Source organism: Vidua chalybeata, chromosome 5 (assembly GCF_026979565.1).
Source record: "Vidua chalybeata isolate OUT-0048 chromosome 5, bVidCha1 merged haplotype, whole genome shotgun sequence".
NCBI lineage: Eukaryota > Metazoa > Chordata > Aves > Passeriformes > Viduidae > Vidua > Vidua chalybeata.
In genome coordinates this window covers 70725364-70751650 of record NC_071534.1, presented here as the reverse complement: position 1 = coordinate 70751650, position 26287 = coordinate 70725364, and the positions used below count along the sequence as shown (strand labels likewise).

At 39.5% G+C, this 26287-nt stretch overlaps 1 protein-coding gene across 3 annotated transcripts in view; it reads right to left on the bottom strand.

Annotated features, from left to right (window-relative positions):
• LRGUK (leucine rich repeats and guanylate kinase domain containing) overlaps positions 1–26287 on the bottom strand; it is a 57506-nt gene that overhangs the window by 10758 nt on the left and 20461 nt on the right. For 2 of the 3 annotated variants that reach the window (XM_053943120.1, XM_053943122.1), the window contains exons 11-17: positions 23561–23680; positions 19460–19556; positions 18333–18446; positions 13211–13412; positions 11464–11571; positions 6865–7022; positions 3117–3175 (exon numbers count right to left, since the gene is read on the bottom strand). In XM_053943120.1, coding sequence (XP_053799095.1) covers positions 3117–3175; positions 6865–7022; positions 11464–11571; positions 13211–13412; positions 18333–18446; positions 19460–19556; positions 23561–23680 — 858 coding nt within the window. Of the gene's footprint in view, positions 1–3116; positions 3176–4174; positions 4239–6864; positions 7023–11463; positions 11572–13210; positions 13413–18332; positions 18447–19459; positions 19557–23560; positions 23681–26287 lie in introns of those variants that run through there. The other variant, XM_053943123.1, reaches the window with a different exon arrangement.

Sequence of the window (26287 nt, the reverse complement as noted above, 5' to 3'; positions counted from 1 at the left end):
TTTTTGGCAGCAGTTTGAGATATTTTTTCCTAGGATCTTGATTTATTTTTAATTGGAATAAGGGTTCTCTGGCCTCTACCTGTTCTGGTCACAGGCAGGTATTTCTGCTGGGTGAGCCACTGATGAAATATTAAAATTACTGACATTTTTTCTCATTTCATGACAGGAAAAATGCCTGGATTAAAAAAAAAAAATATATATATATATAAATCTGCTTTGAACTAACAGCTCTTTTCAACCAGAGGAATCAGGACCCAAATCCTCAATAAAAAATCCTAAATAAAATCCTAAATAAAACACTGCTCAGAACATTGATACAGATAAAATCTGGCCCAACAGCTTAAAAAAAAAAAAAAAATCCTCCATTGTGGAAAATTTGAGCTGATCAAATTGGAATTTCCATGTGGTAAAAATACACAGAATCTGTATAATTCATGATTTTGGGCTGTTGAAATTCTAATATTTGTAAAATCCTTGGTTTAGGCTGCTTCAGGTTTCCTGCAAAGCCCTGAGAGCAAAGTTTTCTGTAATTTCCCCCAATAAAAAATAAACCCAAATAAAATAAATTTTTAAATAAATAAAAATTAAAACAAATCAGCTTTAATCGATTTTATTCTCCTCATCTGTTCCCCAGAATGGTTTGGGTGGGAAGGGACCTTAAAAATCCCATGGCAGGGACACTTCCCCTATCCCAGCTTTTTCCAAACCCTCTCCAGCCTGGCCTTGGGCACCTCCAGGGCTGCTTCCATAATTCCACATCCAGGGAAAGATCCAGCAAACCCCAGGGGAGTTTTCCAACGTGAAACCTCTCTGGTAGCTGTTTAAAACTTGATGTAATTCTGAATTAATTCTGATTTAATTCTGATTTAATTCTTGATTTAATTCTGATTTAATTCTTGATTTAATATTAATTCTTGATTTAATTCTGATTTAATTCTGATTTAATTCTGATTTAATTCTGATTTAATTCTTGATTTAATTCTGAATTAATTCTTTATTAAATTCTGAATTAATTCTTGATTTAACTCTTGATTTAATTCTGATTTAACTCTTGATTTAATTCTGATTTAATTCTTGATATAATTCTGAATTAATTTTTGATTTAATTCTAAATTAATTGATTTATTTAATTCTTGATTTAACTCTTGATTTAATTCTTGATTTAATTATTGATTTAATTCTGATTTAATTCTGATTTAATTCTTGATTTAATTCTGAATTATTTCTGAATTAATTCTTTATTTAATTCTGAATTAATTCTGATTTAATTATTGATTTAAATCTTGATTTAATTCTGAATTAATTCTTTATTTAATTCTGAATTAATTCTTGATTTAATTCTTGATTTAACTCTTGATTTAATTCTGATTTAATTCTTGATTTAATTCTGAATTAATTCTGATTTAATTATTGATTTAATTCTTTATTTAATTTTGATTTAATTCTTGATTTAGTTCTTGATTTAATTCTGAATTAATTCTGAATTAATTCTTGATTTAATTCTGAATTAATTCTTGATTTAATTCTTGATTTAACTCGATTTAATTCTTGATTTAATTCTGATTTAATTCTGAATTAATTCTTTATTTAATTATGAAATAATTAGTGATTTAATTCTTGATTTAACTCTTGATTTAATTCTGATTTAATTCTTGATTTAATTCTGAATTAATTGATTGATTTAACTCTTGATTTAATTCTGATTTAACTCTGAATTAATTCTGAATTAATTCTGATTTAATTCTGATTTAATTCTTGATTTAATCCTTAATTTAAAGAAGCACACCCAGGCAGCAAACACTTGGCCGGGCTGCCTGACTCCAGGCTTTCTGCTGATTCCTGCATCCCAGGATTCCGAATGCCAAGAATTTCATGGCATTGCTGTTGGTGGCCCCTGTGGACACGGCTCCTGCAGGGATTGCCCTTGGGCTGCTCTTGCCTCCCGTTCCCCCTCTGTCCCTCAGGGCCACATTTCCTCAGGAAATGTTGATTGGGGCTGACAGGATTTTCTCTCACCTGCCCCACAGCTTAACTCCAAAATCAGCTGCCCAGGAGGGAAAATTGTGGAATAAAAGGAGTTAAAAAAAAAAAAAAAAATCAATAATTAAAGCAAACTGAGATGAGGAATTTATGCTGCAAATCAAACCCCAAACCTCCAGCAAAAGAAAACCCTGATTTCCTTTTTTTTTTTTTTCCCACCTCGTTTCAAAATAATCTAAAATGAATGAATCAACTACTTAAAAAATCTTTTATTTCAGTAAAAATTTGCAAAATGCATCTGCCTATAAGCTTGAAGCACTGGTTTTTTTAGAGACAATTTAATTCTGGAGGCTTTTATAATTTTCTTTTTTGACTGATTCTCCAGACTCTGCCACTGGAATAATCCCCACCAACAAATCTGGAAGGTGGAGCTGGAATCCCCTGAACTTTTCTCTTCCTTCTGCTGCTTTAAATTCCACCACTGTGATTTTTTTTTTTTTTTTTTCCTCAGCAGGCAGGAAAAGAATTTGGATTAGGAAGATTCACACCAGGGGGAAGGCAGGAGAGCCACAAAAGATCAATCAATCAGAGAAGATTTATTGAGATTTCCAGAGTTTTTAACCCATTTTTGGAGGAAGAAAGGCAGTCAAGATAAACACTATTAGAAATTAGTAAAAAAAAAAAAAAAAATAAAATTAAGACTTGGAATCAGCTTTAGAAATCTTATTTAAACAGAGATAACCACTGCAGAAAAAAAAAAACGCTGTGTTGACCTTCCAACACTAATTATTAGGGCTAAAAAATCACCTCAGGCACTGTGAGCTGCCAAAAAAATGCTCCTTTTTCCTTCTCTCAGAGAAATTTGTAATAATTTCAACGTTTTCGACCAGTTCCTTGTGGCTGTGAGATTTTCAGCTGCACTCCCAAGTCGAAAACCAGGGGGGTTGTGATTTATTTGGAGGACTGGATTTCAAAAAATGAGATTTCACCGTGAGATTTGCAACCCCTGACAGTTTCTCCTCACTCATCCCTCAGAGGGATGGGGAAAAAACCCTAAAAAAGTGGGGAAGAAAACCCTAAAAAGGCGTTTTTTGGAGTTGATTGCAAGGAATTAAATTGGAATTATTCCAGGTTACCTGTGGAAAAGAAGCAGCTGATGTGCTGCAGAGAAACGTCTTTGGAGAGAGGCTTCTTCCTGGGAAAGAAAGGAAAAAAAATGACCAATTTTAAATTATTTGTGGTGATTTCAATGTTTTGGATCCTCCTTTCTCCTGCTGAGATTCCAGGGGGTTTGTGTTTAAATATCCCGGGAAGACAGCGGGGTTGGATTAGGATTAATGAGGTGCTGGATCTACATAAATAATAAATCTAAAATATTTTTGGCTTGGAATGATGTGTTGGGTTTTGATCTCTGGTGAAGCTTAATTTGTTCACAGGAGTCAAATAATTTCCACAATTCCCTGACAGGAGGGGGCAGGGGGAATTTTTTAGGGAAAAATTTCCCCGTGGAAAAAAAACGTGTCGAGAACTGGAACAGCTGCTCAGGGCAGTGGTGGAGTCAGCGAGCCTGGAAGTGTTGGGAAAAAAGTGGGGGAAAAAAAGTTAGAAAAAAGTGAAAAAAAAGTTGAAAAAAAGTGAAAAAATGAGGACTGAGTGGCGACCATGATCTTGGAGGTCTTTCCAGCCTTAATTTCCATGGAAGAAGGGATTTCCTGGAGCAAATTTGAGTGAGTTGCAATGAAATTTTTTACAACGGGATCTCAGCAGAGCTGGGAAACGAGGAGTTTGAAGGATGTGTTCATTACCATTAATTACCATTAATTACCGTGTGCTGGGGCACAATCTCATTTGTCAGGTCAGACAAACCCAGCACCACGGTGAGCTGAAAAAAAAAAATGTAAATTCCAGAGGAACTTTATTAAAACCTGCTTTGGTAGCAGCTGATAGTTATCAATTTAATGGCATGGGCTGAGACAGAGCACAGCTCAACTGCTCACTAAATAGAAATCAAATAAATACAAATAAAATATTCACATTACAATTGTGAATTACTTCATGCTCACATGCCCACTGAGCTTGGTTTTAATTTCATTTTATTCTGTTAAATATAGAATTCTGAACCCCCTTTTTTTTTTTTTTTTTTTTTTTTTTAAGCCCTGGGTGGATTACAGGTATAGAACCTCTCTGTTCTTACCTTTTATAATTAATTACAGCCAGAGAAAACGAGGGCAGGGCTGGCCTGATCACAAGGGAGGAGGCTGCAAGGAATCAGATTCTTATTTTGTTCATGGAAACCTGACATGAATCTCTTCTTATTTTTCATTTTTTTATTTTAGTTCTCCTTGGTTCATGGAAACCTCACATGAATCTCTTCTTATTTTTTTATTTTTTATTTCAGTCCTCCTTGGAGTGAGGGGAGTGTGGTTAATCTGGTGACATCACATTACTTGGGTGCCAAAATAATTTAAAGTCCCAAATGTAACAGCTGAAAAATTTGGCTTTAAGGATGCAGAAATATTTATATTTTCCCCATTTAATTTGATCTAAGAGGCATCTGGGTTTCACCTTGAATGTGGACATATGTGGGGGAAAAACAGAATCAAATAACAAGGTATATATTTATTTATTATATAGATTTACATATATATTTACTATATATAATTTTATATATAGTATAAATATATATTATATATATTATATATTTACTATATACATATCTATTTACTATATATAATTTTACATATAGTATAAATATATATATTATGTATAGTATATAGTATAAATATATATATATTATATAGTATATAGTGTGTATATATATATATTAAAAAAATTGTTATAAATATATATATTTATAACAGTAAATACAAAGGTATTCCTGAGAAAGGAGAATAGTAAGAAAAAAGAGTTTTGTGGCCACCAAGTGAGTTAAACCCGAGGTAAATGATGGCCTCCTCCACCATAAACTGTATGTAAAATGTAAACTCTGAATATAAAAGTGAAAAAAAATAGAAATTGTTGGGGCAGAGTGAAACAAAGGAAATATTTTGGTTTCTCCCTCACCTTAAACCAACGAAGCTTTGGATGAAAACGAACAGCGCTCCTGGCAGTTTGGGAACTTTGCACTCAAAAAGAGGAATTTCATTCCAGAAAACGGAAAGGTGGGAGTTTCCCTGTTTGTTTCTAAGGCAGAACTTTCTTCCACACCATTTTTAAATCCTGGGAAAAGCGGGGCAGGGGTTGTTCCTCCACCCCCTCAGCCCTGATTTTAAACACCAGAGGAATTAGAAATACACGGAGTGTATTAGAAATATTAAAAATAGGGGAATTGTGGTGCCTGCCAAGCCATCCCTCCCTGGAACTGAGCTGCTCTTACAGCTTTCATTTCTCTTTTCCTCTTTTTCCTGCTGTTCTCCTGTAAAAGGAGCAGCAGCCACGGAGGGAACATCCTGGGAGAAAAGGGAAAAAAGGAAAGAGTTTCTAGAGGTTTGAAATCCAAGCGTTTTGTTGATTAAAAAAAGCAAAAGCAGGTGAAAAAATGGGATTAAATTTGATGCCTGGCAGTTATCACTGGAATAAAACTGGGAAGGGCTTGGCTGGATGAGTTTTGCACTGCTGTGGGATGGTGTTGATAAGGACTGCATCCAGATATTCCCACAAAACAGGAGAATTCCACGTCCTTGTGTAGGACTGAGGGATGAAATTCTGCTCCTCACCCCAGTACACAAATGGATTAAATCATTAATGGGTTTATTCTGGAGTAAAGATGAGCAGAAAATACAATTTGTGCTCTTCTCTGAGTTTAGCTGCCTCAATCCCAGGGGAATGGAGTGACAGGACAAGGGGGATTGGCCTTCAGCTGAGAGAGAAAAGGGTTGGATGGAATATTGGGAAGGAATTCTTCCCTGGGAGGGTGGGGAGGCCCTGGAGTGGAATTCCCAGAGAAGCTGTGGCTGCTCCTGGATCCCTGCAAGTGTCCAAGGCCAGGGCTTGGAGCAGCCTGGGGTAGTGGGAAGTGTCCAGAGGGTGGAACTGGAGGAGTTCAAGGTCCCTTCCCACCCAAACCATTCCAGGATTCCACCCCAGCCAAGCTGAGGACACAAACAGAGACTCAGGCACGGTGAGGGGAAAACCAGGGAGCAGCTCCTGGGATCTGGATTTCTCCCCGTTGTTTTTATTGCCGTGGCAGGGCTGAGGATTTATGGGGAAAAATGAAATCCTTTTGCTGCCTGAATCCCAAAGTGATCCAACCCAGAGCCCTGGTGGGAAACACAACTCCTGTCCTAAATCCCTCAGCTCCAAAACTTCCCATCTCAGCTCCTTCGCCCTTTTTTTGGGAATTCCTGTGCACGGCAGGAATTCCAGAGGTACAACCCCACTTCCACTGGAAATGCCCTGGAATTTTGCAGCTGGAGGAGTTTTTCCTTCCTCTCTTGGGAAGATTTTGTGGTTGTTGGCTTTAAATTCCCCCCTTTTTGTGTTCTGTCAGGTCACTGGAAAAGAACCCAAATAAACCCAGAGATATTTTTAGGTGCTTTTGAAGGGCTGAGTCTCCTCCCCTTAAATTGTCACCTTCTGGGGATTATTTATTCCATCAAATCCCTCAGCTCCAAAAACTCCCCATCTCAGCTCCTTCACCTTTTTTTTTTTTTTTTGGGAATGTGCACAACAGGAATTCCAGAAGGTGTCCCTGCCCATGGCAGGGGTGGCACAGGATGATTTTTAAGGTCCCTTCCAACCCAAACCATTCCACGGTTCAGGAGAACTGGGAAATATTGTTGAAATCAGAATGGGACAGAGAACAGAGAACATTTTTTCCCCTGAAAATTGGAAAAGGTTTGACTGCAGCTCCTGGTTTCTCAGGTGACAGGAGCTGCTCCTTACCACAGAGCCTGGAGGTGCAGTCAGCAAATCCTGGAGGTCTCTGGGACAGTTTTTGGCAGAAGGGTCCAAGAGGCCACCGAAGGACGGAGTCCGAGAGCGCGCAGGAGTTCCCTTGCCCGGGGACAACTTTTCCTCTGGGAAGAGCTGATTTCTGGAACCTGGGGTGGGAAAGACAATCCTCAATAGAAATGTTCTGAACACAAGCGGGAAGGAACATTTCCATTTTCATTTTCCATCCCTGCGGAGTGGCCCAGGCCCGGCTGGATTGGGTTTTTGTGGTGGTTTTGTGTGGAAGAGGTTTCACAGCGACTTCTTTGAGCCAGAGAGAAGTTTGATAAGAGGATCCGGGTTTGATAAGAGGATCTGTGTTTGGTAAGAGGATCCCTGTTTGATAAGAGGATCCATGTTTGATAAGAGGATCCATGTTTGATAAGAGGATCCATGTTTGATAAGAAGATCCATGTTTGATAAGAGGATCCATGTTTGATAACAGGATCCATGTTTGACAAGAGGATCCATGTTTGATAAGAGGATCCATGTTTGATAAGAGGGTCCATGTTTGATAAGAGGATCCATGTTTGATAAGAGGATAGGTGTTTGATAAGAGGATCCGTGTTTGACAAGAGGATCCGTGTTTGATAAGAGGATCCATGTTTGATAAGAGGATCCATGTTTGATAAGAGGATATGTGTTTGATAAGAGGATCCATGTTTGGTAAGAGGATCCATGTTTGATAAGAGGGTCCATGTTTGATAAGAGGATCCATGTTTGATAAGAGAATAGGTGTTTGATAAGAGGATCCGTGTTTGACAAGAGGATCCGTGTTTGATAAGAGGATCCATGTTTGATAAGAGGATCCATGTTTGATAACAGGATCCGTGTTTGATAAGAGGATCCATGTTTGATAAAAGGATCCATGTTTGATAAAAGGATCCATGTTTGATAAGAGGATCTGTGTTTGATAAGAGGGTCTGTGTTTGATAAGAGGATCCATGTTTGATAAGAGAATCCATGTTTGATAACAGGATCCATGTTTGATAACAGGATCCATGTTTGCTAAGAGGATCCATGTTTGATAACAGGATCCGTGTTTGATAAGAGGATCCATGTTTGATAACAGGATCTGTGTTTGATAAGAGGATCTGTGTTTGATAAGAGGGTCCATGTTTGATAAGTGGATCCATTTACCCCAGAAAGAATTTCCTACCAAGGTTGTTGACACAGAAACCAAGAAAGCAAGAAGGAGAAATAAGAGAAAGTGCAGCTGCCTGTTCCAATGAGCACTTTGTTTGTCTCTTGTGATCAGTAAGTGCAAATTTATGAGTTTTGTAAGAATGTACAAAAAGCAGGCATGCTAGAATAAAACCAGTTTGGAGCCTTCTGAAAATGGAGTATTTGTATTGTGACCTTCTCAACTAGGACAGTTTTGGTTGGCTAATTTGAGATTTGCAGCTAATGAGCGCTAACGAGCGGGGAAATCTCAAATTAGCAAACCAAAACCGGACACTTTTCCTACAACCTTTTCTCTCTTAATGACAATGTAAAGAAACAAAAATTTCTGTCAGTTTATTGTTCTCCAGGTTCTTTCGTGTTTCACACGTGTTTTTCAGGAAGCGTATACAGCTTTTCAGTAATTAGAAAATTTGTATCACTTCTGTAAATAACTCCCATACAAAACCACCACAGGTTTGGAGAAACCTGGGAGAGTGGAAGGTGCCCATGGCACTGGATGGGCTTGAAGGTCCCTCCACACAGCTCGGTTTTAAAAACCAAAATTATTTTGAATAATTAAAATCATTTCAAAATTGAAAAAAAAAAATCCGTAAACTGGGATTTATCCTGTGAATAAAATCACATCTAAATGTGAAATGAAGCCATAGAAATAACCTTATAAATATTGTTGTTTGGCTTTCTTTCCTCTGAGGGCTCTGGCTTGCCAGAGAAGCTGAGGCTTCCCCATCCCTGGAAGTGTCCAAGGCCAGCTTGGAGCACCCTGGGATAGTGGAAGGTGTCAGGGTTGGAACTGGATGGGCTTTAAATTCCCTCCCAACCCAAACCATCCAGGAATTGAATAGTTTCAAATCACTGGATCCTGTGGATGAAAGCTGCCAATGGAAGTACAAAGCCTTATCAGCTCCAAAAATTGTTCTACATCTGCCATTCAAATATTTTTAAAAGAACTTATCTATTTTCTACCTGGATTTTTTTTTTTTTTATTCTGTACACCAGCAAAAGATCTTGCCCAGCAGTTCATTAAAAAAAGAAAAACAATTATAAACCTCTCATAATCTCCCACAGGCAAACTTCCCCCTCTCCAATCTCACTAAAAACCTCCCTTTTAAAGACAACCTCAGGGCAAGGTTTGGAAAATAAATTATTTCCCACAGTCCAGGAGAAGAGAGGATCTCTAGAAATAAGAGAGTTGAACTTATTTAAACACCTATAAATGGGGCTCTGAGTGAATTTAATGGCGTGCAGTAAATTTAAAAGCTACTTTATGAGCAGCAGAATTGCCAAAAATCTTGTAGTGTTAATGAAGTTTCTGTAGTGACAAGTGACTCTCTGGAAGAGCTGCTGAGGAATACAAAGTCCTTAAAAGGAGCTTCAGATGCTTAAATCTATCCCCAAAAATACCAGGATTATATAAAAATCTTTTCTTTTTAATCCTCAGGCTTTTTCCTTCTTTTCTAATGATCTCTCTAGGGTTTGGTGGGGTTTGTTGCCTTTGAGACAAAACGTCCCCAGAGTTTTTAAGGCAAGAAAATACAATATTACAGCAAATAAGGCAAGGAAATCACCTTTTTCATTTCAGATGAACGTGGAAGTCCTGGAAATTAAAATAAAATCTACTTAATTTAAAGCTAAATAAGATTTTTCAGCAAAGTCCTCACTGCTGTAGCTCTGAGGAGCCACAGTGTGTGCAGAAGCTTTTCCTGTGTCCGCTGGGAAATTAATATTATTCATTCTTCCATGATCCAAAATTACATGAAATGATGAACTGATGAATATTGCACTGTCCTTTATTAAAATTTTCAGACATGTTGCCCTTTTTCCAGATACTTTTATTTGCAGCCTTCCCCAGCCACACGGGCCGTGGATATTGGCTCTGTGCTCCTGGGGAAACTGATTCTCCACCCTGTTCCAATGGATCTAAAATGGAACCAAATCCACAAAATTCCTGGAGTCAGAGGGAAAAGTTCCTAAAAATTAGCTTCTTTTAAATTCATCTTGCACATCCTCTTTTTTACCATGGTGTCCTTTTTGTTTATTTATTTATTTTTTTTATTCCAGTAAAGTTCTTCTCCCTCTCTTTCCCTCCTGGAGCCAATTCTGTGGCTGCAGGATCAAGGAATTGATCTGTCTGAAAGTTTGGAAAAGTTCTGGGGTTTCTTTTTGTTGTGTTAATTTAGGAATTTACATAACTTAATAAATTTAGGAAGTTACATAAGGAGGGTCTGGTTTGTTTGGCCTGGAGAGGAGGAGGTGAGGGGAGACCCCTCGAGGTCTCTCAAATCCCTGCTCCCTGTGGCAGGGACAGGAAACAACGGGAGCTGTGCCAGGTTTAGGGTGGATTTTGGGGAAAATTTCTTCCCCCAGAAGGTGCTGGGCACTGCCCAGGCTCCCCAGGGAACGGGCACATTCCCAAGGCTGCTCCAGGAGCGTTTGGACACCGCTCCCAGGGTGGGATTGTTGGGGTGTCTGTGCCTGGATGATCCTTGTGGGTCCCTTCCCACTCAGGAATTCCATGAAATTTTGCCTGGAACCATTCCCTGACCCGAGTTACACCAGCAGGAGTGAGAGCAAGCACTTGGATTAGCTGGAAGTGGCCACGAGGCTCCAGCCTTGGCCATTCAGGGGTTAAAAGGCTTCTCTGAAATGCACCACAGATTGTTTGGGATCAGTGGCTCACCCCAAAAGCACTTGGAGTGGAGTTTTAAGTTGTTTTTTCATCTTATTATCCAGATTTTCCTGCTCTTTGGGCCATCCTGGGGAAGAGTAAAGGGAGGTCCGGGTGCCATCCCTGTTTCTTGTTGATCAAAGTCCAGCCATGAGCACCCCTCACTTGGGATTTATCTGGAATGGGGGATCCAGAGCCCAAATCCATCCTCAACAGAGTTGGAAACTCCATCTGAGCCCAAAACCATCCACGGAGGAGTCAGGAAACTCCATCTGAGCCCAAATCCATCTTCAGGAGACCTGGAAACTCCATCTGAACCCAAAATCATCCTCGGGAGAGTCATGAAACTCCACCTGAGTCCAAATCCATTCTCAGGAGAGCTGGAAACTCCATCTGAGCCCAAATCCATCCTCAGATGGGTCAGGAAACTCCATCTGAGCCCAAAAAAGAGTGAGGAGACCATCCAGAGCCCAAAACCATCCTCAGGAGAATCAGGAAACTCCATCCAGAGCTCAAGACCATCCTCAGGAGAGTTGGAAATTCCATCTGAGCCCAAAACCATCCTGGTGGAGGAATCAGCCTGGGAGAGCCATTGCAGAGCAGCTTGTGGAGCTTTCAGGTGTCACAAGCTGCATCATTTACAGGTTTCAATAAATCAATTACCAATAAATCGGACTATTCAGCTGATAAAACCACTTTACCTGCCCTGCTCCTGGTTCCTTGAACGTTGTCCACAGAGTCAGGTGGCTCCAAGCCCAGGTAGACCTTGACAAGGCGAGTCAGCTCTGTGAATGCCTCATCCAGCTCATCTGCAGAGAGGGAAATGCATTTCATGGCAGAGAGAAGAGAAACGGAATAAAAAACCAACTTTTCATCAGTGCAAAGACACAAATCACATGAGTTTGACACAGAAATACGTTTTTAACTTAGCCAGAAAATACAGAAATACGTTGTTTGTCACAGAAATACATTTTTAATGTCTCTTGGGGAGAAAAACCTTCATCTTCATAAACAGCACACTGAGAAAATCTGAAATTCAGGCTTTGCACTCTCATAAATATTTTCCTATTGGTTTATTTCTTTAGGGCCAAGTTTAAATTGCAAGTTCTGTCTGCCACATTTACAAATTTGCAATACTTACACCACGGCGCTGTAATTTAATGTGGCAAGCCCCAAAAACCACCTCTACAAAAGGAATGAATTACAGAGGGATTCCTTCCAGAAAGGATTCTCCCACCTGCTGTTGGAACCTTGGCTGCTCAGAATTTTAGGTTTTCTGTGCTGCCAGGCACTGACCCCCAAGAGAACACTGCACTGACCTGAGGCCGTGGAGAAGCTTCCAAAATGGAATGACAGAACTGGGATTGTGGGGGTGGAGTTTGAATAGAAGTGTGTGATGTCACAGGGTGGCAAACTCAGAGTTTAAGGGTTTAGAATACAGGAATATCTATAAAGCATGATGGAGGTTTTGGGGCAGAGGCTGCTCCTTCTCCTTCACCTCCTTCTCCATGGCTTTGGGTGGTTTTGTGTAATTGGATAAAAAAGTCCACACTGCAGGCACGGGTGGTTGGGTATTGGGTTAAATAATTGAGGTGTCATTTCTTAATTGCACAGTTTATCCTTAAAAGGCCTTGTAGAGAGAGAGATGGGGCTCCATTTTTAGTTTGTTAAAGTTCTGTAGAACTCAGGGTTTTTGAGACTGTAGCACAGATAAGAACTACTAAAGATCTGAGTCTGAACAAGAAATACCATCTCACACATTTCATCCCAACCTGGGCAGAAAAGAAGATTAAAAACTCAACAGCCTGCTGTCCCTAATTATCCCAAAGGAAATCAGCAATTAACTTCTTGGAACCTTGGCTGCTGAGAATTTGAGACTCTCTGTGCTGGCAGGCACTGACCCCCAAGAGAACACTGCACTGACCTGAGGCCGTGGAGAAGCTTCCAAAATGGAATGGCAGAACTGGGATTGTGGGGGTGGAGTTTGGATAGAAGTGTGTGATATCACAGGGTGGGAAACTCAGAGTTTAAGGGTTTAGAATACAGGAATATCTATAAAGCATGATGGAGGTTTTGGGGCAGAGGCTGCTCCTTCTCCTTCACCTCCTTCTCCATGGCTTTGGGTGTTTTTGTGCAATTGGATAAAAAAGTCCACACTGCAGGCACGGGTGGTTGGTTATTGGGTTAAAAGTGAAAATAATTGAGGTGTCATTTCTTAATTGGACAGTTTATCCTCAAAAGGCCTTGTAGAGAGAGAGATGGGGCTCCATTTTTAGTTTGTTAAAGTGCTGTAGAGCTCAGGGTTTGTGAGACTGTGACACAGATAAGAACTAGTAAACAAGAAATACCATCTCACACATTTCATCCCAACCTGGGCAGAAAAGAAGATTAAAAACTCAACAGCCTGCTGTCCCTAATTATCCCAAAGGAAATCAGCAATTAACTCACCCGTGTAGATGACTGCACTGAAGTACCCAGGGCAGTCCTGGTTTATTTGGAGGTACATATCCACTCTGGACACTGCCTCTTCAATCTCTGGCCTGCTGAACAATCCTGTCCTCCTCAGGTGTTCCCCATATTTCCATTTGTCCTTTGGTACCAACAGGACGTACCTGGGTTTAAAGTGGGTCTTTTTCAAGCTACGGACGCCCTTGAAAATAAAGCAGAAAAAAAAAAAAAAAAAAAAAAGAGAAAAAAAGAAAAAAAGAAAAGAAAAAAAAAAAAGTGGGTTTTTTGTGAGACTGAGCGTTTGTGGAATTTGAAGCTGAGTTTTTTCTCCTTGAAAATAAAAGAGAAAAAAAAAAAAACCCATAGGGGTTTATTCTTGAAATTGGGTGTTTGTTGAAGTTGGAGCTGAGTTTTTTCTCCTTGAAAATAAAGAAGAGAAAACCAGTGATTTTATTATTGAAATGGAGTGCTTGCTAAATTTGGAGCTGAGTTTTTTCTCCCTGAAATACAAGACAAAAAAAGTGTTTTTTTTTCTTGAAATTGAATGTTTGTCGATCAAGGAACCCAGTTTATTCTCCTTGAAAATAAAGCAGAGAAACACAGGGGTTTATTAAAGAAATTGAATGTTTGTTGAACTTGTAGCTGAGTTTTTTCTCCTTGAAAATAAAACAAAAAAAAAACCATAGGGGTTTATTTATGAAACTGAGTGTTTGTTGAAGTTGTAGCTGAGGTTTTTTTTTGTTTTTTTTTTCCCTCTGTGTTTATCCCAAATTAGTGGCTGGAGGTTGCTCTGCAGGCATTGGTGGCTACCAGAGCAAAGGGGAAGCACTGCAAACATTTAATTTAATTTAATTTTAAAACAGAACTGAGTGTCAGACTTGCAGCAGCCTCTCTGATTGCAAGTGTAGGCTCAGCAAGATTTGAACTTTTAAAATTGGTGTCAGTCTCCTTTATCAGCCCAAAATGCACTCTAAATTAAAGGGAATGAACAGCTCTAAATTTTCAGTCTCAGCCCATGGCCCATAATTAAAATTTCCTTTAAATGCTGCTAAATCACTTTTGTTCTGAGCCCTGTGGCAGACAATGGACTCAGCACTTCAAATTCCCACCCATAACTCAAAATTATTGTTTCTCAGAGCCCACAATGATACGAAACTCAAGGTGGGATGAGGTTTTATGTGACAGTGGCTAAGAATTAACAAAAGCTATGGAAAAGAGCTTGCAAATGGCAGGAAGGGGAGGATTTGTTTTCTGGCCAGGTTTCTAAATCTCACAAAATCTCACTGACTGGAATGAGCTTGTTCCAAGGCAACATTTCAGTTAGGTTTTAACTTGAAAGATTTGTTAATTCCATAGAATCATTCTCTTCATCTACACCCTCTGTTTCTGCCTCCAGATTCGGGTCAGCTGTAATCAGAATTTGGCCAGAATATTTATAATTTATGCCAAGACCCACTGTTTTCTTATCCAGTAACCTCATTCACTGACCACATCTATTCTTAATATTTGAACGAATACATTATTCTTGATAGTCTGGAGGAACATCTGGCAGCAGTATCTAAGTGTGTTTCTCTTGACACAAATACTGAAAATCAAATGTATGGAATGTGCAAGCTGCTGTTTTAGGTGTATTGATGTTTCTGCTGATTTTTTTTTTAATATTTGAGTGTAACTTCATTGCTGTGGCTGCATCATTCCTGTGTGCTCCCAAAACTTGGGGGACAAGAGGGGTTTTAGCTGCCTGCTTTGGCAATTCCCAGTAAAAGTTACGGTCGGGGCCTGTGGTGTGGGCTCAGCTCCTCATGAATAAATAAACAAACACCACGTTCCATTAAGCCCCATCCCCTAAATTATTTGCTGACACGTCTGCCCTGGTGAGGAAGTGATGAAACATAAACTTTAAGAGATTTAGAGATTTTAGAGGAGCTAAGATTTTAGTTAGAGATAACCTTACTAGAGTTAATTAAAATAAAAGGACTCTGTAAGGAGGCCTTGATGAAGTTAAGAGTTAGTAGTTAACTAATAATTGATTGCTTGTCAACACAATGTTTAGTTAGCTGGGTTTATAATGAGGAATATAGAAACTGACAAACAGCTTTTAGGAACATGAGACAATTGTGGGCCTCCTCTGTTCTGAAACCAATTGAAGACAGGGAATGGGAGTTCTACCAAGGTTCATTTGTCACATTTGCATTGAAAAGGTAGAAAGGTCAGAATGAGGAAGACTTCATTTACTTCCTCATTTTGGGACCCCTCCCCATGAAAGGGACCACCGACCCATTTCAAGGAACAAACTACGCTTGCTTAAGAGCTTTGGGAATGATTAGTATACGAAGCAGGAATGGGATGTACTAAATGATGAATATGTATTTGTATTTTGGATATTCAGTTCTGGTGTGGATAAAAGGACTCTGTGATCATTGGAAAGGTGCAGTGTGTATTTGGGAGCTGTCCCGCACGCTGCCCGGCGCCGCAATGAACATACACTGTCTAACTTTAAACTGTCAGAGAGTTTTTGTCCGTCAGAGTTGGATATCGGTGCTAGGTCAATATCCATATTTCTTTAATAAATCAGTGACAGCTTGAAAATTCCATCAAGGTTTCATCTCCTGTTTTTCTTGCTTTGTGGATTTAAGGCCTGTCTGGCGGGACAAGGAACACGCTCCGTGCCCATCAGTGGAGAGCCAGGGTGATTCACAGCTCTTGCCCAAACCGAGGGGAAAAACAGCTGGAAATACCCAGAGATGCAGTAATTAATTCCCTCTTTAATATAGCTGAGTCACGGGCACTCAGAAGCAGCATTGCAGCACTAAATTGTCGCTCTTTTGAGCAAGGAAACACTTGGTTTTTAGTGCTGCTGTTATCTGTACATTTATATTCCAGCCAGTGGATGTGCATGGGTTTATTCTGGGCCCAAACTCCCTCATGAACACCAAGGTAGTCAACTGAAAATCAGATTTTTTGATCACCAGTTTCTCAAACAAAATGATCATCCTGTAATTTATGAAATTTAAAATCAGAATGCTCAGCTCAGATTCTTGTGTTAGCACTGCATGCTCTTACATTTCTTTTTATCTCTGTTGCTTTACTCAACTGAAAATCAGATTTTTTTGATCAGTTTCTCAGACAAAATGATCATCCTGTAATTTATGAAATTTAAAATCAGAATGCTCAGCTCAGATTCTTGTGTTAGCACTGCACGCTCTTACATTTCTTTTTATCTCTGTTGCTTTACTCAACTGAAAATCAGATTTTTTTGATCAGTTTCTCAGACAAAATGATCATCCTGTAATTTATGAAATTTAAAATCAGAATGCTCAGCTCAGATTCTTGTGTTAGCACTGCATGCTCCCACATTTCTTTTTATCTCTGCTGTTTTATTCAACTGAAAATCAGATTTTTTGATCACCAGTTTCCCAAACAAATTTATCTTAAATTACTTAAATGATTACTTATCATTTTAAAGTAATTTAAGATAAATTACTTAAATCCTATAATTTATGATAAATTACTTAAATCCTGTAATTTATGATAAATTACTATCAGCTTTTGATCAGGATGCTCAGCTCAGGACCCTGTGTTAGGACTACACTCTCCTCAATTCATTTTTTATCTCTGTTGTTTTACTCGGTGCCACATTCCAGGCACTCCTTGGAGCCTCTCATTTTGGAATCTCACCTAAAGGGAGCTTATTTTGAAGAAATAATTCGGAAGGAAATGCAGAATGCCTTTCCTTTTTTGTCACCTCACCTAGCTACTAAAGATTGACACAAGGGAATGAGAAGTTTAATTATAAAATTAGCTAAAAACTTCAGCTTTTGGGGTTCCAAGAGAAGGGTCTTGGCATTTCTTTGTTGTGACCCAGTCTCCTACTGTGGCCCAGCTTCTGAGCACCTGACAAACCTCTTACAGGGGAAAGCAACCCCTCAAAAAAAAAAATAATAGTTCTGTCCCAAATATTGCCTCAAAATCTCTGTGGCTTCATCAGCAAAGAAAAAATTTTTTTTTAGGGGGGACCTGGACTGGTGCTGCTGTGGGGTGGAGATGGGTGGGAAGCTGAGGTTGCTGGAATGATGTCTTAGGCTGGGAATGCAGGATGTGGCTCTGGGTGTGTGTTCTATCCCCTTCTGTCAGAGGTGGGGCAGTTCTCTGCTGTCCATGGGGCAGTTTTTTCTTTATCTCTCCCACAGCCAATCCTCCCTCCAGGAGATCTCTTCTGTCCATGGCCACTGAGTGTCCCTGCATGGCTGAGAAAATTCCAGCATCCCATGGGGAGATGCTGTGCCCAGGGCAGGAGCCAAGCATTCCTACCTGGATCCAATCTGACTCCTGCAACACCACAGCAGCCTTTGCCCACTGCATTCCCAGAGGAGCAGCTTTCTGCCCCACTGCATTCCCAGAGGGAGCCCAGGCCCATCTCCAGCAGCCCTGGAGCTCCAGAGGAAAACTCCAGCCTTGTCCAGGATCCTGCTCCAGCAGAAGCACAGCTGGCACTGCAGGAGGGCTGAGCCCCCATGGAATGGCACTGCTGCCACCTCCCTGACCCACAGCCTGCCAGCTCTGTTCTGACTCTGGCACTGGGTTGTTTTCTTTTTTGTACTATTGCATTTGTGTTTTTAATTTTCCTAGTAAAGAACTGTTATTCCTATTCCCATATCTTTGATGAGAGCCCCTTAATTTCAGAATTATAACAATTCAGAGGGAGGGGGTTTGCATTTTCCATTTCAAGGGAGGCTCCTGCCTTGCTTAGCAGATACCAGTCTGTAGAAACCAAGACAAATGGGACGTGCTGGTGATGCTGAAAAAATCGACCAGAAATTGAAAATTTAAACAGCAGATCAGCAGAGGGATCCTTCTGACTAAACCAAGGTTGGAAAAGCCCTCCAAAATCATTCCCCCAGCACTGCCAAGGCCACCACTGACCCATGTCCCCAAGTGCCACATCCTCGTGTTTCTTGAACAATTCCAGGGATGGAGAGTCCACCACTGCCTGTTCCAATCCTTTCCAGGAAGAAATTTCCCCCAGTATCCAACCTGAGCCTCCCCTGGCACAACTTGAGCCCATTCCCTTTGTCCTGTCCCAAATCCCATGAAGAAATGGCCCCACCCAGGTGATCCTCACCTCAATTTCCAGGTGGACACAGGTAGCCAGCCCCTCCCTGGCTATGGACTCCACCGTGTCTCTTCCCAGTCCATAGCTGTGGCCACTGTATTTGTAGGTTACCAGAAATTTCCCCTGAAATTCAGAACAAGGATAATGCCAAAGGAAACACTCCAAGGGGAACAACTTCCTCAAATGAGTGAAACACTTTAGATTTCCCTGATTTCTCTCCCTACAAAGTTTCTTCCTGTTTAAATCAGCATTAATGAGGGCACTGAGGCCCCGAAATCAGCAGAAAAGAGCCCCCATATCTGGGCTTGTGCCTTGTCCATGGATAATCAAATTCCAAAATCCTGGCAACAAAGTGCTGACAGCATTCCTGGGTTATTCCTTCCCGCTGGAAAGGAACATCCAAAGCAAGGGGCTTCCTTCTGGTGGATTTATAACAAAAATGGGAGATCTCAAGGGAAAGGAAGAACTGCAACACATCTGCAAGGGGAACATGGAGCTGGCTGAGGCATTTCAAAGTTCTGCAGCCCTGGAGAGATGGAAGCAGATTATTTTATGTTTTAAAAATTGAACTCCTTGATTATTGTTATCATGAAGGGCCAACTCAGTTGTTTCAGGCTCTGCTGGCTTCCCCTTTTGGTATCAATACAAATAATGGGCTCTGTTGTGGCTTTTCAAGGCGAAGTTTTGTTGCAAAAGGCATCAAAAAAGAGCAGCTGGAGGCAGAAATCCTTCAGAGAAAACTCACTCCTTTAGGGGGGGATTTGCTAAACTTCCAAGGAATTCCCTGCAGGGTTGCTGGAAAATGTTGAAAAAATAAAACCAATAAACCCCACGCTATATTTGTGCCTGAAAATAAGTTTATTTCTTTGTTATACTATTATTTAAATATTCCCCACTGGCCATTTTGCCCATCTAGTGGTTTCTATAAATTCATTTACAGGAGAAAAGACAGCACAAATCTACCAGAAATTTGTGGTTTCTGTCTATAAACTTAAAACCACAACTGAGAGTGAATAAACATTCACACCCAGGCACGAACCTAATATAAAAAGTAAAATAAATCAGGCTTGCACAGAGAGGTTGAGTTCACTATGGGAGAAGGAAAAAAGCTACACGGACAGGAGTCAGGTACTTACTGTGTTCACCATTTTGTCAAATTCTTCTTGAGAAATGAAATAATAATCAAATCTGTTTTCTTCCCCAAAATAAGCTGTCCTGGTGGTGTGGCAGGGCCTGGGAGATTTATGGGATAATAAAGAAATAACCTGTTTTCAATCCTTGGAATAGCAGTGGGAGGGGGGGGGAAAGCAGGGAAACTATAAATAATTTTATTTTTAAGCAGCAAAGAAATATGAGAAATAGAAAGAGGTGCAAATCACACCCCTAAATGCTGCGTATTTGAAAGATTAACCCATAAATACACCGAAAAAAAGTTAAATGTAACGTGGTATTTTGGCTATAAATCCCTCCCCAGGCCAGGATGGCCTGAGCTGAAGCTGTCACAGCAGCCTGGGACTGAGAAATGATGAACCCATTTTTTTCCCAATTCTGTCAGCTTGGGGATGATATAAAGTCAAATCCTAAATGTGGAAAAGCAGCTGGGCTGAACTGTGAGGTTAAGAAAGAGCTTCAAAAGTCCAATTTTTAACGAGATGCCTAACGGGAAGGGGAGAAACAAGCCTGAAAGTGGGGAGAAAAGTGGGATAAAATGCAGGGAAAGTAAAAACTTCAGCTACCTGAGCTTCACATCAGGACAAAACACTAAAAGCCCAGCAAAAAAAAAGAATTCCCCAAAAAATTCCAAAACCCAGCTAATTCATGCAGGTAACTATTAGAGCCTGAATTATTCTGTGGATCTGGTTCTGTTTGAAAACCAGATTTTTCTCCTCATTTCTGCTTTGCCATTCAAGTGGGAAAAAAGGCTGGGAAAGGAATCCCTTGTCATCCCATAAGGATAAACTTCAGCAACCAGGGTAAAACACTAAAAACCCACTAAAAAATTCCCCTAAAAACCCCAAAACACCAGTTAATTAATGCAGATAACAATTAAAGACTGAAGTATTCACTGCCTCTTGCTCTGTTTGAAAATCAGATTTTTCTCCTCTTTTCTGCTTTGCCATTCAAGTGAGATAAAAGGCTGGGAAAGGAATTCCCTGCCATCCCATAAGGATAAACTTCAGCCACTAGGGTAGAACACTAAAAACCCACTAAACAAAACCCAAAAATCCCCAAGAAAGCCCCAAAACCCCATCTAATTAATGCAGGTAACAATTTGAGACTCAAGTATTCACTGGCTCCCGTTCTGTTTGAAAATCAGATTTTTCTCCTCTTTTCTGCTTTGCCATTCAAGTGAGATAAAAGGCTGGAAAAGGAATTCCCTGCCATCCCATAAGGATAAACTTCAGCCACCAGGGGGAAACACTAAAAACCCACTAAAAAAACCCCAAAAATCCCTAAGAAAACCCCAAAACCCCATCTAATTAATGCAGGTAACAATTAAATACTGCAGTGTTCAGTGGCTCCCATTCTGTTTGAAAATCAGATTTTTCTCCTCATTTCAACTTTGACATTCAAGTGGGATAAAAGGCTGGGAAAGGAATTCCCTGCCATCCCATAAGGATAAACCTCAGCCACCAAGGTAAAACACTAAAAACCCACTAAAAAAACCCCAAAAAGCAGATTAATAATGCAGGTGGTAACTTAATACTGCAGTATTCAGTGAGTCTGGTTCTGTTTGAAAATCAGATTTTTCTCCTCATTTCTGCTTTGCCATTCAAGTGGGAATAAAGGCTGGGAAAGGAATTCCCTGCCATCCCATAAGGATAAACCTCAGCCACCAGGGTGAAACACTAAAAACCCACTAAAAAAAACCCCAAAACCAGATTATTAATGCAGGTGGTAACTTAATACTGCAGTATTCAGTGAGTCTGGTTCTGTTTGGAAATCAGATTTTTCTCCTCATTTCTGCTTTGCCATTAAAGTGGGATAAAAGGCTGGGAAAGGAATTCCTTGTCATCTCATAAGGATAAACCTCAGGCACCTGAGCTTCCCACCAGGATAAAAAATTAAGAACCCCCAAAAAAACCAAAAATCCCCCCAAAAAACCCTCAAAACTCCAGGTAATTAATGCAGGTAAACATTTGAGCCTGAAGTATTCAGTTGGTCCAGGTCTGTTCAAAAATCAGATTTTTCTCCTCATTTCTGCTTTGCCATTCAAGTGGGAATAAAGGCTGGGAAAGGAATTCCCTGCCATCCCATAAGGATAAACTTCAGCCACCAGGGGGAAACACTAAAAACCCACTAAAAAAACCCCAAAAATCCCTAAGAAAACCCCAAAACCCCATCTAATTAATGCAGGTAACAATTAAATACTGCAGTATTCAGTGGCTCCCATTCTGTTTGAAAATCAGATTTTTCTCCTCATTTCAACTTTGACATTCAAGTGGGATAAAAGGCTGGGAAAGGAATTCCCTGCCATCCCATAAGGATAAACCTCAGCCACCAAGGTAAAACACTAGAAACCCACTAAAAAAACCCCAAAAAGCAGATTAATAATGCAGGTGGTAACTTAATACTGCAGTATTCAGTGAGTCTGGTTCTGTTTGAAAATCAGATTTTTCTCCTCATTTCTGCTTTGCCATTCAAGTGGGAATAAAGGCTGGGAAAGGAATTCCCTGCCATCCCATAAGGATAAACCTCAGCCACCAGGGTGAAACACTAAAAACCCACTAAAAATCCCCCTAAAAACCCAAAAATTCCATCTTATTAATTCAGGTAACAATCAAATACTGCAGTATTCAGTGGCTCTGGTTCTGTTTGAAAATCAGATTTTTCTCCTCATTTCTACTTTGCCATTTCTGCTCCCTTATCCCATGGAGCTGGGCTGGAAACCAGTAAGAAATTCAGTGTCAGCATCAGAGGGTGGCACTTTTTTCCCCCCCCAAAAAAATGAGAGCAGCGAGTTGCACACAGGCTCTGTAAAATTCCTTAATTTTTTCTGGGATAACACCAAACACACCCAGCTCCAAAGGTCACTGCTGAGCACCAGGCAGATGGTTGGAGGGGCCAATTTCACTTGATTTCCTGCAATTTTTTACACATTTCAGCCCTTTTTAATTGCAGGGCCATGTTTACATCCAGACTGCCAGAGTATCTTGCATAAAATCCATTTTTAATGAGCAGAATGTTTGAAATTTCCAGGCAGAAAATTGCTTAAATCTCCCCTGAATAATTAAAAATACAACTTTGCTTTATGGTTGCAATTTTCTGCTCTGTTAAGGGTCTGTCTCTTCCTATTTTTATTTTCCCCTTCATTAATGGATGTTGTAGGGAATAAAACACACAATGTAAAAATGCTCTTAAAAAAAACCAAAAAAAACCAAAAATTGCCCACACAGAATGTTTGGAAATTTTCAAATGGAGTTGAATTTGAAATTTCTAAAATATGAGTTCAAAGAAAGGGGGGGGAAAAAGGAATTTTTACAGTGGCAATACAGATTTTTCCCTTAAAATAGAAAATGAATGGATAAATTAGCACCATAAATAAATGGGGAATAAGGGAATGCAGAGCAGGTTTTGATTTCTTTTTTTTTTTTGTGTGTGTTTTTTTATTTGTTTGGATTTTTTTTGGAGATTTTTTTTAGGGGTTTGTGTAGTTTTTTTGTTATTTTTGGGTTTTTTGGGCTTATTGTTGGTTTGTTTTTGTTTTTTTTTTCCTTGTTTGGGTTTTGGGGTCTTTTTTATTTTGGTTTGTAAGTTTTTTTGGTTTTGGCTGTGGATTTTTGGGGGGCTTTGTTTTTTTTTTTTTTTGGCCTGTGGAGTTTTTTTGCTTTTTTTATTGTTATTTTTTGTTTTGTTGGCTATTTTTTTTCTGTTTTGGTTTCTGGTTTTTATGTTTTAGTTTTTTTTGTTTCTTTGTTTTCTGTTTTGGTCTGTGATTTTTCATTTGTTTGTTTTGTTTTAGTTTGGTTATTCTCAGTTTTGATTTGCGTGTTCATTTGTTTGTTTGTTTTGTTTTCTGTTTGCCTTGGAAAATAATTTGATAATTTAAACAGCTTTTCTCTCATTAATGACTTCAGCCAATCAAGCCTTGGGAAGAGACAAAAACGCAGCAAAATTCTTTGTTTTTAACTTCTTTACAAAAAAAAAAAAAAAAAACAAACACAAACCGAACCAGCAGCAATTCCAACCTTGATCCTTTGGTGTTTTTTTTTTTAAGCTCAGGGAGCAGAACTTACCCAAATCTGAAGAAATTCTTGAATTGTCTGCAAATTTTGAGAGAAAGTTGCCTCCTCCCACCGGCCACAGGGCCCAGTAACACCAACATGGGGTAGGGTTCATCAAAACCAGGCAAAGTGCTGCAAAAAACGAAAACCAGAGGCCATTAAATCACCTGAAAATCAAATTTCAGCAGCTTTTTAGAAAGCTTGGCAGAGATTTTATCACCCCTTCAACTCATCTCACCTTGTTCACAGCGTGGACGAAACTTGAGGTGTTCCGAATGTAAAAATAACACCAAAATCTGCATTAAAGCCTCTTTTTCATGAGGAATAATGTTATTTTTGCTCTGATCTCACCTGAGTTGAAGCCTTTTCTAAAGGGCTGGGATTTGCTGAGGAATGTTTTTTCCAGAGGTGGGAGTATTTTAATGAGCAGGATAACTGGAATAAACCTGGAATAAACTCAATCCTACAGATTTTTCCACTCTCCTGCATGAATTCCATGTCCTGTGCTGGGCAAAGGAGTTAAAATTCTTCAATTAAATAGAAAAAACCCACTCAGATAGGCTGAAAGATTTGGGGTTCCTACAGCTTGGAAGAAGATTCTGGAAAAGTTTTGGGCTCGTAATTCAAATTTCTTTATCTTTGTGGGCACTGCTGTGAAAGATCAATAAATTTTAAGGCCAAAAGGGATTATTTTGATCAGCTGAACCATCCTCCCCTCATCCCACTTGGAATTCCCCAAGTTGGTTCCTGTTTCAGGCTTGGAAAATGCAGAATTCCTCTGGCATCTTTCCTTCTATGAGGAAATGTTGCACCCAATAACGCCCCAATGAATCGTAACTCCACAAAATCACATTCAAAATTCAAATTCTCTTCAATAAATTCCCTGTTCCCCATGTCCTCAGATTCCTGGGATTTATTATTTCATCAGGAGAACATTTCCATAATCCTGTCTTTCATCACATTGAGAACTCCTTGGTTCTCAATACAAAAAGTTTGGGGGTTCCTACAGCTTGGAAGAAGATTTTGGAAAAGTTTTGGGCTTATAATTCAAATTTCTTTATCTTCGGGGGCACTGCTGTGAAAGATTAATCAATTTTAAGGGCAGAAGGGACTATTTTGATGAGCTGAACCATCCTCCCCTCATCCCACTTGGAATTCCCCAAGTTGGTTCCTGTTTGGAAAATGCAGAATTGGAAAATGCAGAATTCCTCTGGAATCTTTCCTTCCACAAGGATGTGTTACACCCAATAACGCCCCAATGAATCGTAACTCCACAAGATCACGCTCAAAATTCAAATTCTCTTCAGTAAATTCCTGATTCCACACGTTCTCACATTCCTGGGATTTATTATTTCATCAGGAGAACATTTCCATAATCCTGTCTTTCATCACATTGAGAACTCCTTGGTTCTCAACACAAAAAGTTTGGGGGTTCCTACAGCTTGGAAGAAGATTCTGGAAAAGTTTTTGGCTCATAATTCAAATTTTTTTTAATCTTTGAGGGCACTGCTGTGAAAGATTAATCAATTTTAAGGGCAGAAGGGATTATCACCCTCCCCTCATCCCACTTGGAATTCCCCAAGTTGGTTCCTGTTTCCAGCCCTATACCTGGGGTTCCACGAGATCATATTTGAATTAAAAACCTTCCAGTTGTGGAGAACTCTTGGTAAATTGTTCCAATGATTAATTATTTTAATTGTCAAAAAGAATCATGCTCTGGTGCTTCTCTGATTGGGTTCCTCCTCAACAGCCAGGTACCAAAAATCATCCTGTCCTGGCCCAACAGACTGCAGATTAAATTAAATTTCTGCTCCCCACGTAGCTGTGGTCACTCTGAGCAACATTTTCAAATGTCACCTGCATCTCTAGGAGGGGAAAATACCCATAATATTCACTTGTGTGTTACCACATAATTACAGATAAAATCACAAATTGAGAGAGTGAAGAAAAGAATAGGAAATTCAATGTTTTGTGCCTGCAGGAGAGGCAAGAACAAAACTTTTCGTTTTCAGGTTTTATTTGCAATAATAAAGATATCACTAACCCAGAATTAATTATAACCTGATGGAGAAAGAGAGATGCAAATGAACTCCCCCAGTCTGGTTCCAAAAAGCATTTTAGGGTGGAAAGGGCAATAATCATTAGGAAGATTTCATTAATGACTCTGGAGTGCTCTCCAGCTGAGCGCGAGCATCATTAACAAAATTTGGGGCAGTCCCACAAAGGCTGGGCTGATGTTTTTGTGTTGGTGTGCACGATTCCTCTGGCAGAAGGCAGAATTCCTTCTTTCCATCAATCCAAAATTCACTAAGCAAATATTTAAACACAGCCCTGGAAAAAAAATCTGTGCCTTTAGGTTTTTTTTTTTTTTTTTTAAGAAGAAAAATAAGCCAATTTTGTGTTTTTATTTTAAGAAATCTCCATCCTTGCAAAAATAAATAAATCTTAGGGGTTTTGTTTTTAAAAGAATTCTCAGAGCTGTTGTCACTACTGGGAAGGCTCCTGTTTTTCATGAATGATCCCAGAAAACAGAGTCACAATAAAAATACAAATTTCTGAGTTACTAAATCCTGGATTTTTTCCATCAGGTTACTCAGTTATGAATTAATTCAGCACCAAAATGGGGTGTGGGGTACAAAGGTCAGTCTCAGTGCCCACTGTAGCCAAAATTAATAATAATCATCATCATCATCCACATATATTTATAGTGTATTCCATCAGATTACGTGGAAGAATTTT